Raw genomic sequence first — 18,639 nt, 5'->3', positions numbered from 1 at the left:
TTTTCCAGAACTGCTCTTGTACATATTTAGGCTTGAGCCCAAGCTGAGTGAGCTGTGGCCTGCTACTGAAGAATATGACATCTTCTTCAAAGACGCTCTGTTCCTCTGCATTTTTTCTTGATACGGAGCCGGTACAGCGTGTACAGAGGCTGTTCCACTCCAGCTTTTGTGTGTGCGCTAACCCAAACACTTGACCTTAAAGATACTGTTTGCTAATAGCAAAAAACAACCTTCCTCTTGGAGAGAAAAGAAGATGGATTGTGACGTTACAGGTTAGATATAATGTTTTCATTGCAATAGGAATCAAAATTTTAAAGTATATCTCTTCCCTCCGGATAAACTGCAAAGAGCGGTGGATGTTGCAGTTCCCAAAGGCAGATCTTTAAGCTACTCGCCAGCAACTTATCCATAGCACTTGCAAAGAAATCAGATGCTTAGTGCAGAGAAAGAAAAATAATAATCTGAACAAATAATGACAAGTTTTCCCGTTCCCACGCTAATCTTTCAGATTTTGATAAATTGATAGGAAGAGTCATGTCACATTCTCGTGGGAAAAAGCCTCATTGAATTGTTCCGAAATATAAAATTCTTTTTCCACTATTATATTTTCCATCTTACCTTGTGGTGGACTTTTGTCAATTAGAGTTCATTCAAAAACTTAGCTTAATTAATTAGTAAACAATCATAATTGCTTACAGGGTTTTGGTGAGGAACAGTTGACTGACTCTGTCTTTCAAACGCCGTGATTTCTCAGCTTGCCCTTGTCTGTCACTGCTGCACTTTATGAACCAGGCTACACAAAATTGAGTTTTGTCCCAAAATAGATGAGACTTCATAAATATTTCAGAAAATTGTGTTTGTTTGGACAATGCAGTTTTTCCCATATTTCTATCGAGAGTGTTTTTTTTCTTCAGCGTTTGAAAAAATGCCATCTGTTGCTTATAGTTCATTTTGGAACGGGTACCCGTGTACACAGGCTTCTAGAATTATTTTCTGTGAGTTTTGGGTTTTCCAAATCTCAGTTAAAGGTTCTTTTTTGGGGCATTGGGGCTACGGCTGTAGCCATACACCGTTCAGCAGGAAGCGGAGCAGCGCTCATCTGCTTCTCTGTTTAGCAGAATTGATGCAGTGTCCGGGGAAACGCACTTGAAAAATGAGATGGAACGCAGTAAAAACAACATTTCTTTGGTTTGCCTGCTATCAGCTCTCAAAAAGCTGTTTTGCATCTCCTTCCTATTTGCCTTTTATTCAAGCTGCGAAAGCAGGTCTTGAAATTTGGTTGTGGAGGTTTTTTCAGGCGCATCTCAATAGAATAAATGATCCTACGACTGGTAGAGACTGGTTTTGAAGAGGTGGTAAGGTAAGAGGAAAACAAATAAAACCGCTTCCTTATACTTCATTATATTTTAAAAGGGCTTACCTATAGATCCTTTAGACTGCAAACCACTTCAAAGACCAAAAATGCAGTTTTTCCTTTTAATATGATAGCTTTCTCACATCTTGGTTTATCTATCCCCTTTAATTTTCAAAATATTTACCAGCACTGAAAGAATTAGTGTAGTGTCTGTGCCAAGTGGTCTCATAAAGAGTTGTGTTACTGAATTACTTTTCTAACCATGCTTAATATATCAGCAGAAATAAAAGCACTCCTCCTGATTTATCTTCGGCTCCGGGGTAAAATGATGGCCTGTAAAGCAGCATATTCCTGCTCACAGTAGTTTGGGAAACTTAGACCGTAATCCCTTATCAAGTGTCTATTATCATAGAATCATAGAATAGTTTAGAGTTGGAAAGGACCTTGAAGATCATCAAGTTCCAACCCCCCTGCCATAGGCAGGAACGCCTCTCACTAGACCAGGTTGCCCAAGGCCACGTCCAGCCCGGCCTTGAACACCTCCAGGGATGGGGCCTAAACAACCTCTCTGGACAACCTGTTCCAGTGCCTCACCACCCTCAAAGTGAAAAACTTCTTCCTAATGTTCAATCTGAACGTGCCCTCTTCCAGTTTAAAGCCATTCCCCCTCATCCTATCACTACATGCCTTCCTCAGCTCTCCTGTAGGCCGCCTTTAGGGACTGGAAGGCCGCAATAAGATCTCCCTGGAGCCTTCTCTTCTCCAGGCTGAACAGCCCAACTCCTTCAGCCTCTCCTCATAGGAGAGGTGCTCCAGCCCTTGGATCACCCTCGTGGCTCTCTGGACATGCTCCAGCAGGTCCATGTCGTTCTTATGTTGGGGACTCCAGAGCAGTGGCGGAATCACTTCCTTTGACCTGCTGGCCACACTTCTGATGCAGCCCAGGATATGGTTGGCCTTCTGGGCTGTGATCGCACACTGCTGGGTCATGTTGAGCTTCTCATCAATCAGCACCCCCAGGTCCTTCTCCTCAGGGCTGCTCTCCAGCCATTCCCCGCCCAGCCTGGATTTGTGCTTGGGATTGCCCCGACCCAGATGTAGGACCTTGCACTTGGCCTTGTTGAACTGCATGAGGTTGGCTTGGGCCCACCTCTCCAGCCTGTCCAGGTCCCTCTGGATGGCATCCCATCATCTGGGACCTGACGTTTTTTATCAGTATTTAAGGAGCTACAACATGCAAAGAATACGCACCCTCATCAGAAGGGTTTTTGTGTGCACACTCTCCCCTTCAGTATGAACAGCAACCAGCTAAATCAACCTCTTTTTTGAATTATTATTATTTTTAAACGTGGCTAATGTAGTCAGGAGGTGGTCTACAGTTTGGCTTGTATTTTGTGGTGATTTTCTTTTAATGGCTTCTTGAACAAAATTTACCTTTGCAGTGTTTTTTCTTGTTTGAGCAAAGCGGGAGTCTTACCCTGAGGACTCCATGGGGAGCGACACCAGGTGGCCTCAGCAGTTACCCCGCTGTGCTTGTTTGCTTGACGTTCCCCAAATGGTAAAGATGGAAATGTCCGCTCTGCAAAGCCCTTCCATCTTTCTTACAGAAATTTCAATAGCAGTTTTCACCCTCAGGGCAAGAATACAGAATTTTTTGGCTGCTGAGTGTGTGGAGAGTAGCACTGACTTTTCCCGCTGACGTCCTGTGCGTCATGAGGACCAGAAGATCTTCTGCTCGATAGTGTAGAATTTATGGAAACTTAATGCAGTCGGTTTTTATTATTGAGGACTTGGATTCCATAGTCTCGCTTGTGATGTTGCTTCTCTTCAGTAAGGTCAAAATTGCTCAGAGGGGTATTTTCAGTGGAAGACAACTGTCAGCGTTCCGATGGAATGATGGTTTTCAAAATGTCATGGCAGAGATGCTGAACCACGCTATCTAATCGGCGAGGAACCAGTGAAGAACTGCTGAATTCCTCTTCTGTGCGGTTGACGACAGCTTGAGTGAGGGATTGGTATTTATTCAGTTAATTTTGATACCTTCTCAACTAAAATTGCTTAGACGTTGAAGGTAGGTCTGCAAAATCTGTAGCACTGAGCGATCTCCTTGAATGACAGCAGGTGGTTCATCAGAAATACGCTCTTAGATGTCGATCTGTTTTGCAACGAGTGTCGTAGTTGTTACTGCCAAATATAATACCAAGGGTGAAGAAAATAGTTGATAATGTAGTCAGAGATGATGCATAAATGGAGGGGCTCTGAGGAACTGGTGGATAAATTACATTCCTATGGCTGCGGTGTACTGTATGGAGGAAAGTTTGGGAGGTGTGAAGGGAAAATGTGAAGGTTTAAATTGCTAATTGGTCTTTTTTCTGTCTTTTTTTGCGAGATGTAATGTTTTTCCGCCTTATTCTTCCCGATAGAAAGAAGGGCTTCTATGCTTTGTAGGATAAAAAGGCTGAGAACCCGATCCAAACGAGCATTAAAGATGTGATAAGGATTCTTAAATCTGGACTTAAGCACATACTAAACCACAAACATCAGTGCGTATGGTATAACTGTACCGTCCTGCAAAAAATGCCGAGGGGTTCGTCAGAAATCATCTTTCAGGAATACACTTTTAGGTCTAGAGATTTCATTAAGTAGCACTTACATATGAAATGCAAAAAAAAGTGAAGTTTTATGTGAGCGTTACATAAGACCTGCCATGCAATTTAGGGGAAAAAAAAAAAAAAAAGATGAAAAAAGAATTAGGAAGTATCGAAGTTTCAGTTCACGTAGCAGTAATTACTGCATAACACCTCCGAAGAGTTTTGCTGGTGACATTTTACAGCTAAGCTGCCTGTGGAGCGCTGGAATCAGAAACTTTTTCACTTGAGTAACAGCTTGAAAGTCCTTGAACTCTGCTCAAGGTAGACAGGTTCTGTTAATTAAAGCCTGTATCATGCGGATCTATTTACCTTTGTATGGTGGGGTTGGGGTTGCATATGGAACCCGTCCTTTCCTGTTCTACCAGTCAAACCGAACAAAATCTTCCCATACCTCTAGGGAATACCGCTTGGTTTCAAGGAGAAATGGAGAATTCTCCATTTCTTTTTCAACAGCAGGAAAATGTCATTATTATTTCAGGCCTGATTTGACAAAAATACAGATTCACCATTTTAACTTTGACTTTCTTAGCATGAACATCGTCATTTTCCTAGCAATGATTGCTTCCCAGGTTTTGTGGGACCTTAGAAAATGATGGGGTTTAGTTCTCCTAAATGCTATTTGCATTTTGGTGAAACGGTTGCGTGTGGTTTGGAAATACTGTGTTCTTGCATGGACGGTGTTGGAAATACTGTGTTCTTGCATGGACAGTGTTGGAAATACTGTGTTCTTGCATGGACAGTGTTGGAACAGGAAACTACTGGAGAAGGAGACTTGTCACCCCTTTGCTTTCCGGGGTGGAATTCAGCACTTGAATTAGATGGGAGGTTCCCAAGAATGGAAAAGTTGGAACGCTGAGATGAAATGCCAAAGAGGAGGGCTATCTAAAGTCCTGTTCACTGAAACTGTCGTGATACTGAATCCCCCAGTCTCACAAAATCCACATCTCTCCTACCCTTAGGTGCCTCTCCATCCTTTTGGGTCCAGATGGCTGCTCATTCTTTCCTCTTAAAGCAGAGGAGCCCTACTTATAGAATAGTTTGGTAGTTGTACCATCCCCCTGGGAAGTGAAGCACCTTTAGGTCACGTCTCTCTAATAGGTCTCAATCTCTCGTGGTGAAGCATCACCAAGAATCAGTACAGCACTGAGGGAGTTTAGGCCAATGTCTAGAAATTTTTGATCTATGTGGAAACCTGACTGTGTAGCGGGATAAGAACAAGTTAAAGGGTTTCAACATGAGGTGTTTTGGGATTGGGATTTCAAAGATAGCAAGGGCATGGATGGAAGAAGAGATGAGGGTGGAGATGTGGCCAAGAGAGGAGTTGTAGATTAGTTGTAGGTTGGCCGAATAATAAACACTGGATGGTGAAGTCGTGGCCAGCAGGTTGAGGGAGGGGATTCTGTCCCTCTACTCCACTCTCGTGAGACCCCACCTGCAGTGCTGCCTCCAGCTCTGGAGCCCCCAACATCAGAAGGACATGGACCTGCTGCAGTGTGTCCAGAGGAGGCCCCGGAGATGCTGCGAGGGCAAAGCCCCTCTTCTGGGAGGACAGGCTGGGAGAGTTGAGGGTGTTCAGCCTGGAGAAGAGAAGGCTCTGGGGAGACCTTAGAGCCCCTTCCAGTGCCTAAAGGGGTTCCAGGAGAGCTGGGGAGGGACTCTTGGTCAGGGAGGGGAGCCATAGGACGAGGGGGAATGGTTTTAAACTGAGGGAGGGGAGATTTGGGTTAGATGTCACGAAGAAATTCTTTCCTGTGAGGGTGGTGAGCCCCTGGCGCAGGTTGCCCAGAGGAGCTGTGGCTGCCCCATCCCTGGAGGTGTTCAAGGCCAGGCTGGACGTGGCCTTGGGCAACCTGGGCTGGTGGGAGGTGTCCCTGCCCAGGGCAGGAGGTTGGAAGTAGATGATCTTCAAGGTCCCTTCCAACCCAAACCCTTCCATGATTCTATAAGAAGTACCAATAAAAAAATTGCATCTTCACTCAGGATATATCCATGTCCTCAGAAACAGCGTTATATTTGCTTGGCCAGTGGCTACTAAAGCCAAACCCTGTGGCAAACAGGTCTTTGGAGGATGGAAGCCGTTGGGTTTGGTATTTCGGCAGGTGTCATTCGGTGTGTTTTCCCGTGGAGCAGACTGCTCCTGGGCTGTTTTCTCTGGGACAGGACCCACCACCCCAGCATTTCCCCTAGTGTAGCCTTGTCGCAGGTTGTCCTGGAGGTTTGTGTCGTGATATGGGCTTAAAACACTGTGTTTCTCTTGGGAAATGTTACATTACCGCGTGGGCTGGCTTGTCAAAATGGTGAAAGAGGGCTGAAAACCTGCTCTTTCAGCTTTTTTGGGAAAGCAACGATAGTGTCAGGATTGTATTTTTACGTAGTAAAGTGTCTGGCAACAAACTTCGCTCCCGGTGTGACAGTCCTACTTCCATTTCTAAGCAGTGATTAGAGATGCCGGCGTTGGTTTTTAAGGTTATATTCGCTATAAGCTCTGCAATTTTTCACTTAATACCTACTTTCCCCCAATTCAACATTATGGCCACAAGTTATCTGGATTTGACATAGACCAACCAAAGAGTATACACCAGTCAAATAGATGAAGATAAGATTTCCGTCACCAAAATCTTGGCTTTGAAGTTCACACGCGCGTTGAATGTAAGAGCAGCCGCCTTCTGCGCTTCCTTCTTTCCCCTCCGCTCTTCCACTCCTTTGGCAGAGGGAGTTTATTTTGTTGAAGGTTTTATTTTCTGCTGAAAATGCAGGAAATTCAGACAGCTCTCTTGGAAGCTCCCCAAAGCTAATACAAACAAGATACATACACTTCTCTTAAAGCGACTAAAAATAAAGTAAATTATTTGAAACTATTTAACTGTAGAAATTCCCCTGTAAAGAGGAAAGGGAAGTTTACATCATTATAATTGTGAATGCTGTTAAATTATGTTATCGAGGTGAAATTCCCTGGGCTGCCAACTTGTCTGTTCCACACAAGAGAGTACATCACCCTGGAGTTTATAATCGCTGCGAGGAAGAGCTAACCACTCAGCATCCAAACCCATCATCATTTGAAGTATTCCGTAGCGTGTATAAAGCTAGCTGAAAAAAAATACAGTGGAAAATGAGCTGAAGCTGTCCGTGCATGTAGACTTTTTGTGGATGCAGCTGATGGATCTGGAACGGTTTACCAATTTTTTCCTTCTCGTTTCTCCCCGGTAAAAAGAAGAATGGCAAGAGCTGACTGTTTGGGGTTAATTTGGCATTCTTAGTCTTTTTGATAAGTGTTAAGTATATGGTGTGTGTATCCTTTTGTTTTCCATTGTTGACAAAATTGCGTTTAAAGTCGTATCTGCGTCATGAAGGAAGTAGTTGTTTACGATTCCAAGCTTTTATGGTTCTTGTTTGCAAATTGCGTTGGGGGGGGAGGGGGGAATATTACACTGAAATATTTTGCTGAAAATATTACACGTGAAGAATTACAGTGAGGCCTCATGGATAAGGGTTCAGAATGAAGAAAAGCCATAATTAACGTTGCCCGAGCAACCTTTACCCTCACCTTTCCTCTATCTGTTCCCTCATCCCTATGATAGCCTTCAGCCTCGGATCTGAGGATGGGTTGTCCCCGCTGTGTGGATGCAGCAACGCAGAGGTGACACAGCCCTGCCTGGTACGCAGAGTGCCGTACCCATAGAATCACCTTCCCCTGCCTCTGCTTTGAGGACAGGCTGAGAGAGTTGGGATTGTTCAGCCTGGAGAAGAGAAGGCTCCGGGAAGACCTTATCGCGGCAAGAGAGATGGGGACAGACTTTGTAGTTGGGGTTGTAGCGGTAGGACAAGGGGTGATGGTTTTAAACTAAAAGAGGAAAAATTCAGACTAGATATAATGAAGAAATTATGCTGAGGGTGGTGAGACGCTGACCCAGTTTACCCAGAGAGGTGGGAGATGCCCCATCCCTGGAAACATTCCAGGTCAGGTTGGATGGGGCTCTGAGCAACCTCATCCAGTTGAAGACAGGACAAGAGGAAACCCCTCAAGGGGAGGTTTAGGATGGATATTAGGAAAAATTTTTTCACCAAAAGGGTTATCAAGCATTGGAACAGGCTGCCCAGGGAAGTGGTGGAATCACCATCCCTGAAGGTATTTAAGACGGGCAGACGTGGTGCTGAGGGACATGGTTTAATGGTGGGTTTTGGCATTGTTAGGTTGATGGTTGGACTTGATGACCTTAGAGCTCCCTTCCAACCCAGATGATTCTACAATTCTATGTCCCTGTCGATGGCAGGGGGGTTGGACTAGATGGCCTTTAAAGGTCCCTTCCAACCCAAACCATTGTGTGGTTCTGTGATTCGTCCTCCACGCTACCTGGCTGGAAGGGGAGGACTGGACTTGCAAAGAGAGGCAAAGAAGTTGAATTCTCTGCAGCACAGTACATTCAATATCAGTCAAACTGGAGTAGAGCTAGCATCTATGTGTGTACAGGTGCTGGTGTCTCCATTTAGGCATGGCAAAGCAGTGACATTTTGAGATTCTCTTGTACATGATAACCACAATCTACACAATTTGTCTCTGTGTGCCTGAAAGAACATCTGTGCCATTTTCTTTTAGTTTGTCCCACAATGTGCCTTAACATCGATGATTAAATAGAAAATGCAGCTATGCGCTAGAAGAATTTGATGGAAAAATAACATTCAATAACCTGTAAGAGCCTTCAGAGCAAATGACCTTGAGGGGACAGTCAGAGCCAGCCGGGGAAGTGGAAAGTCAGAGATGGTTTCGCTGCTTGGAATTGTGGAGTTGTTAGGAAGGAAACTGGCAAAACATCTCAAGCCAAAGCTCCTTTAGGTACCTTCTTCCCAGCTTCTGCGTGCCGTATGCTCTCCTCGCTCCGCCGGAGAGGGGCGTGCAGTGTCAGGGATTGTGAGCTAAAGCCACCGAGCTTCAACATAAAGAAACTCGCACTTTTGAAAATTCAAACGTCAAGGCGTCCTATTACTGGTGGCGAGATTCCACTCGCTAAAAGCCGTTCGTTGTCAGAATTCTGTTTGGACTTGTTTGTTTTTTGTTTTTTTTTTGTCAGCCTGCATTTCCGTCCTGTATTTCTTTTGCTATTATAGGTGACATTTCCACTTTATTTCATCGGGTTTCTTTGGATTAAGACTTCAGTACAGCACGCCTTTCCTGGTTTGGGGTTTTTTGGTTTTAACTCTATGTACACTGTGTGGTTGTAGCGTATTGCATTGGCCATCCCTGCTCGGGTTTTGGTTTTTTAGGCAGATAAGCTTCTTCCTGCTCAGACTGTGCTAACTCTATAACTGCCTTTTTGATACCGTTCATCGTCGTGCCATTTCAACAGGCAGAAACTTCTAGCAGTGATTTTAGCTGAAAGTAGCGGTTCGCTGGAAGACGGCTACGATACGAATGCAGGGGGGCTTTTTTAATAGGGAGTAGTGTCCCAGATATATCTACGACTTGTTGTATCCTGCAGAGCCTCATTCGTGTGGATCCCACCACGGAGAAAAAGGTGCGCCGCTAGACCTCTGATTTTTAAAAAAGTGGCAGTGTAGACCCGGTTCACCTTACAGTTATTTGCCACTTTGGATGGCGGATCGCTACACATCCAGGTGAAAAGGGGAAAAAAAAAATAGTTGCATTTAAGTGAATTCTATCTCACAATACATAAATATATAACCATATTATAATACAGTGTGTGGACATGATATGAGAGTTAAGTTTGTGCGCTAGTGCTTTTTAGAATCATAGAGAAGAACAGCGGAATGGTTTGGGTTGGAAGGGACCTTTAAAGGCCGTCTAGTCCAACCCCCCTGCTATAGGCAGGGACGTACAATCGTAGAATCATCTAGGTTGGAAGGGACCTTGAAGATCAGCCAGTTCCAACCCCCCTGCCCTGGGCAAGGACACCTCCCCCCAGCCCAGGTTGCTCCAAGCCCCGTCCAACCTGGCCTTGAACACCTCCAGGGAGGGGGCAGCCACAGCTTCTCAGGGCAACCTGCGCCAGGGGCTCACCACCCTTACAGCAAAGAATTTCTTTGTGATACCAAACCTAAATTTCCCCTCTTTCAGTTTAAAACTTCTGCCCCACGTCCCATCGCTCCCCTCCCTGATCAAGAGTCCCCTCCCCAGCTTTCCTGTAAGCCCCCTTTAAGTACTGAATGGCTGAATTTTTAGCCTAAAGAAAACTAATTATTTCATTCCTTGCCCTGAAATCAAGACTTCAATATTTCTATGAATTCAGCTGTACCGTTGCTGCTGGTAACTGGTGGCTGGCGATTGAAGGGCTATCCCAGCTTGGCTTGCATGGCCACGATGGGATGCTGCAGCTGAGTGTCCATCGGGTGCTGCAGCTGAGTGTCCAGCAGGTCTTTGCCATTTTTCTGGGTAAATGGTCAATAATCATAGAATGGTTTCAGTTGGAAGGGACCTTGAAGATCATTGAGTTCCAACCCCCCTGCCATAGGCAGGGACACTTCCCACCAACCCAGGTTGCCCAAGACCACTTCCGGCCTGGCCTTGAACACCTCCAGGGATGGGGCCTCAACCGCCTCTCTGGGCAACCTATTCCAGTGCCCTCACCATCCTCAAAGTGAAAAATTTCTTCCTAATATTTAATCTAAACCTGCCCTCATCCACTTTAAAGCCATTCCCCCTCATCCTATCAGTACATGCCCGAGTAAAAAGTCCTTCCTCAGCTCTCCTGTAGGCCACCTTTAGGGACTGGAAGGCCGCAATAAGATCTCCCCGGAGTCTTCTCTTCTCCAGGCTGAACAGCCCCAACTCTTTCAGCCTCTCCTCATAGGAGAGGTGCTCCAGCCCTTGGATCATCCTCGTGGCTCTCCTCTGGACACGCTCCAGCAGGTCCATGTTCTTCTTATGTTGGAGACTCCAGAGCTGGATGCAATACTCCAGGTGGGGTTTCACGAGAGTGGAGTAGAGGGGCAGAATCACCTCCCTTGACCTGCTGGCCACACTTCTGATGCAGCCCAGGATATGGTTGGCCTTCTGGGCTGCGATCGCACATTGCTGGCTCATGTTGAGCTTCTCATCCACCAACACCCCCAGGTCCTTCTCCTCAGGGCTGCTCTCCAGCCATTCCCCACTGAGCCTGTATTTGTGCTTGAGATAATGCAGAATATCATTAAGAAAATCTATCACCATCCAGCTCGCATCCCTGCTATGAAATACCCTGGGTACCATCCAGAACCACTTCTAGCCTGCACCCGGGACCGAGGGTCAGAAGATGAGCCGGGCTCAAGCGGTGGCTTTCTGTGCTGGAATCAGCTCTGCAATGAGGACACATCTTGTGCGGCAGCCGAAGGGGCTGCTGAGATCACCAGCTGCAATGGCAGAGCTTCGGCAAGAGCACCAGAGATCTTAAATAAAGAAAAAAAAGCATTCTTTTCTCTGAAACTTCATACAAAGCTTATTGCGTCGTGAACGCCAGCCTCATGTGCAGCCTTGCGTAGAAATGTCTCTGCATAACGTCACAAGTGACCAAAATTCCGCTTATCAAATGACTTATTTTCCGTATAAACTAGCAGAGGAGGAAAGAAAAGAGAAAGCAGAATCATTATGTCTCAGTTTTTATAAGACAGTGCAAGCCGTGAGGGATGGTTAAACAAAGTTAACCTGAATGACCCATGGACATGCCTCCCTTTTTCTCCTAAGAATTATTAACATCCAGAGGCTGGAGATTTGCATTCATTCCTCATAGAATTTTTTTATCCGGTTCTCTATTATTATAAAAATTAAAATCAATTGAATGTCCAATTAAATTAAAAGCATGAACACTCAGACTGTTCCAGCGTAGGAAACAGAAGATGGGTACCATGAATTAAGCAGGTTTTTGGTGACGCTGAAGTCTCGCATCCTCCACCGACAGCAATTCAACTGCTTTTATCCATTGATGGATAAATACACTCGTAAGGAAGCGAACTGTGAGCACGTGCCTGTGGTTCGGTGTTCAGGCTACTGTTTTCTCTGATATTTTATAAGCCATACGCTTTTGAATTGGTTTTACACATCGGTGTCTTTCCAGCGATAAATACGGAATTCTCTGGAAGTCTTTGCCCAGGAGGATGTCATGAAGATCAGTAATTATATTGCAGTGAGGAGAGCAACAGTATCCCAGGATGGTCAGGGATGAGAACATCCAGCTCTGCCCCAGTTCTCCTTGGCTTTGCCCATTTGTGTGTTCTTTCTTAGCGTTTATCAATCTCAAGTTATTTTTTTCCGGATGATGTTCTCATTCCTGAGCTCGTCGCGTTTTTCCTCTGCATCCTCTCAGCTTGTTTCAGCTTTCCTCCGGCGTTATCACTTGCTTGTTCCTTTTTTTCTTTTAATAAAGGGGACCCACGCTACCCAGACCTCTACCTGCATCTCTTGTAGCTGTCGCTGCCCGGGTTGTTCCTTGCGCGAGTAGAACGTGACCAAGCATCTGGCTTTTTGCCTTCAAAATGAAAATCTTTGCAAAAAAAAAAAAAAAAAAAAAAAAAAAACAAAACAAAACCATACCGCATTTAATTCCTGTCCTGAGAAAGAACCGTGAGTTGGTTCCCAAGGATTACCCGCGCTAACGTTGGTGCCGTGCCTATATTCTCATCCCTTTTGTAGGTATGATTTCGGTCTCAAAAAGTTTGTAGCGAGCCTTTAGCTTCCACGTTTCTTTTAACGAGGGGTATAACTATTTCTGTGGGCATAAACGAAAAAAAAAAAAAGGTGAGGGAGAATTGATTCTCATAAGTGTCGACAGAGTCATCTGAGCCCCGTTTTGTAAAGGAATACTGTAATAAGTTTAAAGTATTGAATTTGTCAACTATAAGCGATAAGAAAACGCCTTTACTTTTAACTACTCATTTAAATGCACTGTTTAATAGATTGAAACTCGTCTACCTGTCTCCCAAAATCAATACCTGGCTTTTCTTTTCATAGAACCTCCAATTCAGTCCAAAAAAATACTCCTACAAGGTTTTTGCGGATGATGCGGTAGTCCTTCTCTTGGCCGTACCGCGTTCTGCTTTTCAGCTGGTCTGAAAGTCAATACGCAGGGTGATAAACTTCTTCTCTTCGACTGCAAAATGTTTTTGTAACCTTATTTATATCTGTCGTGACGCCACGTCTAGATGCAGAGGGACCGGAGCTTGATACCGGTGATCCAGAGCAACAGAAGCGCACAGCGTTTTATCAGCTCTTACAGCATTTCTCCATTGTCTCATCCAAATGCCGTCCTTGGCTTTCTGCTTGTTTTTTCCTGTTTTGAAAACTTTTAAGCCTTTACAAATGCTTTAATCGCTAATTATAGGAGCGTTACAGCTCTCCAGATAACATATATGCAATACTGGGATTCGGTCCCACTTCTCTTTGTCTTTTGTGGAGCTGATTTTTCTTATAAATGATTTTTTTTTTTTTTATGTAGTCAATTATGGGTCAAAATCTTCACTGTAGCTCCTGAATTTCTTCATTTGGGTCCCAAATTCTTCAGCTGGAACACAGGAGCTGGAAAACAGATGGTTGGTTCTGTCCATCAGCTTCTAAAAAACTTTAAATATAATTACTGAGCAGTAACCTCTGGTAACTTTTAATTGTTTGAAGCTGACCAATAGCGGAGTCTGCCTTTTCTTGAAATGACATGTTTGGGGATGATTAGCAACGCTTTCTGTTTCAACTAGATGTATGCCCGGCTTTTAAGGTGAACAGATTTTGTTAAAAAGCGTATCATTTTTGAAAAGCAATCGTCTGCCTCGTTACCTTTTTGCTAACTGAAGAGATCTCACTTGATCCTGAATTGTAACATTTCTGCAAAAGTAACGTATTCCTTATTTTAGGATAGCTTCTCGACCACTGCTGCGTTGGGGAGAGAATTACGCCGATGCTCAGAGCTTTTTAAAAGTCGCTATAATATACCATATTCTGAATTAAATCCAAACTGATGGGCACGTATCACACCACAGACCAGTTAGCCAGGTCTGGATTTTATTTCGGATTCCAGCAGAAGCGATTATTTCAGGTTTTTTTCTAGTATTTTGCATTATACATGTTTCACGGCATCTGACTGGGATGTTATTTCGTAGAACGCTAACTAGGAAACTACAGACGGAGGAACCACCTGTGATTTGAACGTAAGGATTGTTTCTGTCATAGAAGAATGCGATCCCATCGACGGACCAAGTAGCTGCGGTGATCGGCTTTATAAGGGTTTCTGCCAACATTGTTAGCTACGCTCCAGCGGTAATTCAGGTGGCTGAGGCAGAGCTATTAAAAAAGAGGAGGAAATCCTCACGTTCGGAAAAAATCTGTAACCCATGGTCAGTCGGACATCATTGCTAAAGAAGGACATTTCCTTGGAGTGCGCCCACCAAATACTGTTCTTCGAACAAGAATTTCAAAATGCTTTCATCGCTCAAATCTCCTTTGTACATAGAATCACAGAATGGTTTGAGTTGGAAGCGACCTTAAAGATCATCGAGTTCCAACCCCCCTGCCATGGGCAGGGACACCTCCCACTAGACCATGTTGCTCCAAGCTCCGTCCAACCTGGCCTTGAACATGCAGAAGAGAAGTGGTGTGGATAACCAAATTAGAGTTTTAGTAGTATGAGTACCGGCACTACCTTCTCCAAGATCCTCGGCACCATGGAAGAGATGGAGGAGCAGGCCTATATGTGTCTAACCAGGTTAATGACAGGTTCCCATATTCTCTTCTGCCTTGGTCGGGGCGTGTTGTAGAATCATAAAACGGTTTGACTTGGAAGAGACCTTAAAGATTGTCTCATTCCAGCCCCCCTGCCCTGGGCAGGGACACCTCCCACCAGCCCAGGTTGCTCCAAGCCCCGTCCAACCTGGCCTTCAACACCTCCAGGGACGGGGCAGCCACAGCTTCTTGGGGCAACCTGCGCTGGGGGCTCACCACCCTCACAGTCAAGAATTTCTTATGTCTGACAAGTGACTATTCCTACCTTATAACAGAAAATAACTCAACTATGTAGAGATTGAGTGACAGCCCAACAAAACGCTGCTGCAAGTTCAGCCTCGTTATGAAGTATTTAAGTGCCTTATGATAAGTCAGAAAATGACTGCTTTGTAGGCAGTCGACAAAAGGAAACGCCGGTGGTTTCGCTGTTCGTACTAAGCAGAAAAACTCCAAGCCGGTTTGGTATGAGTCACGTTCTTGCCAGACCTGTAGAGTCTCACAGACCAACATTTGATGTGGTGGAGAGACCTAATGATATGAAGAAAGTAGATTTGCCTTTTTTACCCCCCTGCCAAGGGAGGACAGACGGCTCTCCGGGCTGAACAACCATATGGGGCATATCCTGACGTGTGGCCCAAGGAGAGAAATCCGGACAGCCAGGGGGGGTTGTCACACCAGCTTATTCGGCTGAGAAAGTTTGAGTTTTAAAACCATCCGGAACGGTTTGTCGAAGGCATTGCCAAGATGAAACGCTCGACAGGTTTATCTTGAGCACGAAGGCTTAGCGCACTACAAAAGGAGATTTCTTTTTGTCAATTATTACAAATATTCTTCAATGCCCCCCCCCCCCCCCCCCCCCCCCCCCCAAAAAAAAACCCACCCAAGAAAAAAAGGCCGGGGATGAAGTCTGGAGAACGGTGGCAGATGGTCGAGGTGTTCAAGGTTTTGATCCCGATCAGTTTTCCTTCTCCTGTCTTTCCTTTTCTCTTTCACCACCCACTTTTTATTTTTTTTTCTGATATTTTTTTTCTTCCCCTCTCTTCTTCTCCCTATCCTTTCTCCCCAAGCAGGGGCTCAACAGAAAACGCGTTCTATTAAATGCATGCCGAAGTGCTTTTGCTTAGCGTAGGAAGCGTTGAAAAGACTTCAGTTCACTTAACCCTTAGTGAATTTGGCTGATTGCCGATACGCGAATGCATTTTGGCGTGAGAAGGTGGCTCCTGTTGAGAGAGTCAAGCTATGAGGCTGAATACTAGAGCGCCGTGCATTTCGGTTACATTTTTGGTTATTACAGGAGAAAACAGATCTCTTTGCAGATACAGGCGTGCCAGATTCGCTCACCGTTGAGACGTTAACCAGCTAATAGCTCCATTAGTAATAATTACCTGTGCTCTGTCTTTATTACCTAATACGTTTTACAATGGAAAAGGGCACGCTAACCTTTTATTCCTTTCTTAAAGGCGCAAGATCTGACTGTGATCGAGGAAGTGATCCGAATGATGTTGGAGATCATCAACTCCTGCCTGACGAATTCTCTTCATCACAACCCGAACTTGGTGTACGCGCTGCTTTACAAGCGGGATCTCTTCGAGCAGTTTCGAACTCACCCTTCTTTCCAGGACATAATGCAAAATATAGATCTGGTAAGTGATCCATTATTTAAAGGATGCTTACACGTTGGTATGCGATCCCTTTAGCCTTTCGAGAGGTGGAAAATATTCATCGTCTCTATCAGTTTCTTTTAGAAAGTATTAAAATGTTGAGTTTCTCTCCCCTATTTTCTGGGCCTCCGCTGCGACTTATTCTGGGCAACATCTTTAACTCGGCAGAGCCGGGGGGGAAATTTGGGATGCACCTGGTAAGGAATTCCCAACCTGTGACACATCTTTCACTCCCCTAAGGAAGGACGGCGTCAACTTCTTTTAACTGCCCCTTATTAGAAACCAGTCTTTTAGGGGAGAAAAAGCAGATTTTCATCACCAACCAATTATTTTCTTTTCTCTTACTGCCCTCACCAGCCTGTTAATGATTCCAGGGAATTATTTTTTTTAAATAGCCAAGGGCAGGCGTTGAGCTGCCTTATTCCCTGGGCTGTAGCTATGTGTTGCTCTCACCTGCAAAGTGTCTCTCCACAGTCGGGGTAAGTAGACGTTTTAGAAGAAAACAAAAGGAAATGGAGGTGGATCAGAAGCTGTTACTGGTGCGGCTATCTGTGGAGTACGGCTTTGGAAAACAGTTGCTAATTAATTACCGCTTCACCTAATAATGGTTTTTGTGTTCGCATTGAGAACCTGAGTAAGGATTCCTGCTAGAAAACAGCAGGTTTTAAGCGCAAGAAATTTTTTGTCTGTCCTCTAGTTGGTATCTGCAAAGCTGAGCAATGCTTGAAGTCGCGCTGTGACCACTGGATGGGAGGTACTGGAAGGGGAGGCTGAACCGGGGGCTAAATTTCTCGCTGCAGCGAATAACACATTTATTGGGTGTGAATCAAGAATTTACTGAGGTTCTGATTTGATCTGCTTTTATTTAAAAATATTGCAGAACGTTGACAGATTTCTGATGATCTGGAAAGGAAAGTAATTTAAAATGTCGACCTCAAATCCTGCTCTGTACCTGTCCCTTCCTCTTCTGGTCTCACTTCATATTTTCGGGTCGTGGAAGAGGTCGGAGGGCGGAGGATTCAGAGCTCAAAACTCTCCAAACTTTTGGCAGCTGCAGACTACAGCCAGCACGATACTGCCTGGATGATTAGGACAAGATGTCTTGAAGTTATGTAAAGAGAGGATACGGTGCGGTGAAGATAACAGTCGTCTTCATTCCTGACTGAGATAAGGACCTTCTCTGGTTACTTGTCCAAAACTAGTGGTGGCCAGATCCTTCTGCACGACAGCCCCGTGCCTCCTGCAGATAGCAGCTCGTCCTTTCCTTTCTAACACTTAAATGTAGGTTTTCCTCAACAATTTCAACAATTCCTCCCCAAAAACTATTTAATATTAGGTTACAGCATAATGCCAGTTACATTCGGAAACTATTTAAAGCTTTCCAAGGGAGTACGGTGAATTTTTAAATAGCTCCTTTGTTAGAGAAGTGAGGATGTCAAAAAAAAAAAAAAAAAAAAAAAGATTTTTTTTTATTATTTTTTAAATGTACCTGTCACCAGCTGGCAGGTGGTGAGAGCTGGCAGGTTTGCAGATCTGAATAAAAGATTAGATTCAGCTGACTCCTCTTCTACCCTGTCACGTCTTCCACTTCGTACACTGTATCGGCAGCACTGCCATCCCGTACAGAACCGGTCTTTGTGTGCTGCAGCCAAAATGTTTTAACTGGTCCTCCTACCCAGTAAAAAAATGGCAGATCATATTAGTTTTACTCTACGGATGGGGTGAGCTTCTCTGGGGCCATGCGGGCAGTATCCAAGAGTATCCCGGTATCCAAGAAGAACCAAAATGTGTTTCTGGCTCCCAAACTTTGCTGGGGTTTTTCTCTGCAGTGATAGAGGAGCTCCATCCTTATGACCACATGGGATGTTGTGAATGTCTGAAATGTAGGTGTGCTCCAACAGACGTCAAAAATTGGGGGGCAGGGGAGGAAAGTATGTAAAGATTTGGCTCTAGGAATTCCTAAACTGTACATTGCTGGAAGCTGAGAGAGGATGTATTCACAGGGAGGATCTCCCTAGTCTTGACCTGCTCTTACATTCTTCTTTAAGCATCCGTCCCAGCCTGCTGTTAGACAGAGAATAGTGAGCCGGCCGGGCTTTTTGTGTGGCCAAGGCTGCTTATTCGGAGAAGGATGGATCCACCAGCTTCCCACGTATCAGGGAATTCAGTTGGGTTTCAGGCTGCTGCGCGCAATGTAATTTGGGGGCCCAAAGTGTGTAGACCATTGGTGTAAATGGTAAATGTTGCAGCTTTTGGTAATGGAAGGGTGGGGAAGAGAAG

General features: G+C 44.8%; 1 protein-coding gene across 3 annotated transcripts in view; it reads left to right on the top strand.

Annotated features, from left to right (window-relative positions):
- DYM (dymeclin) overlaps window positions 1–18,639 on the top strand; it is a 244,951-nt gene that overhangs the window by 180,202 nt on the left and 46,110 nt on the right. For all 3 annotated transcript variants that reach the window (XM_082497723.1, XM_082497722.1, XM_082497724.1), the window contains exon 14: window positions 16,159–16,341. In XM_082497723.1, the coding sequence (XP_082353849.1) occupies window positions 16,159–16,341 (183 nt within the window). The remainder of the gene's footprint in view (window positions 1–16,158; window positions 16,342–18,639) is intronic.

This window comes from Vanellus vanellus, assembly GCF_965231255.1.
Source record: "Vanellus vanellus genome assembly, chromosome: Z".
In the NCBI taxonomy this organism is placed as follows: domain Eukaryota; kingdom Metazoa; phylum Chordata; class Aves; order Charadriiformes; family Charadriidae; genus Vanellus; species Vanellus vanellus.
Note: the sequence above shows the minus strand (reverse complement) of the source record. Positions and strands in the feature narration are given on the sequence as shown.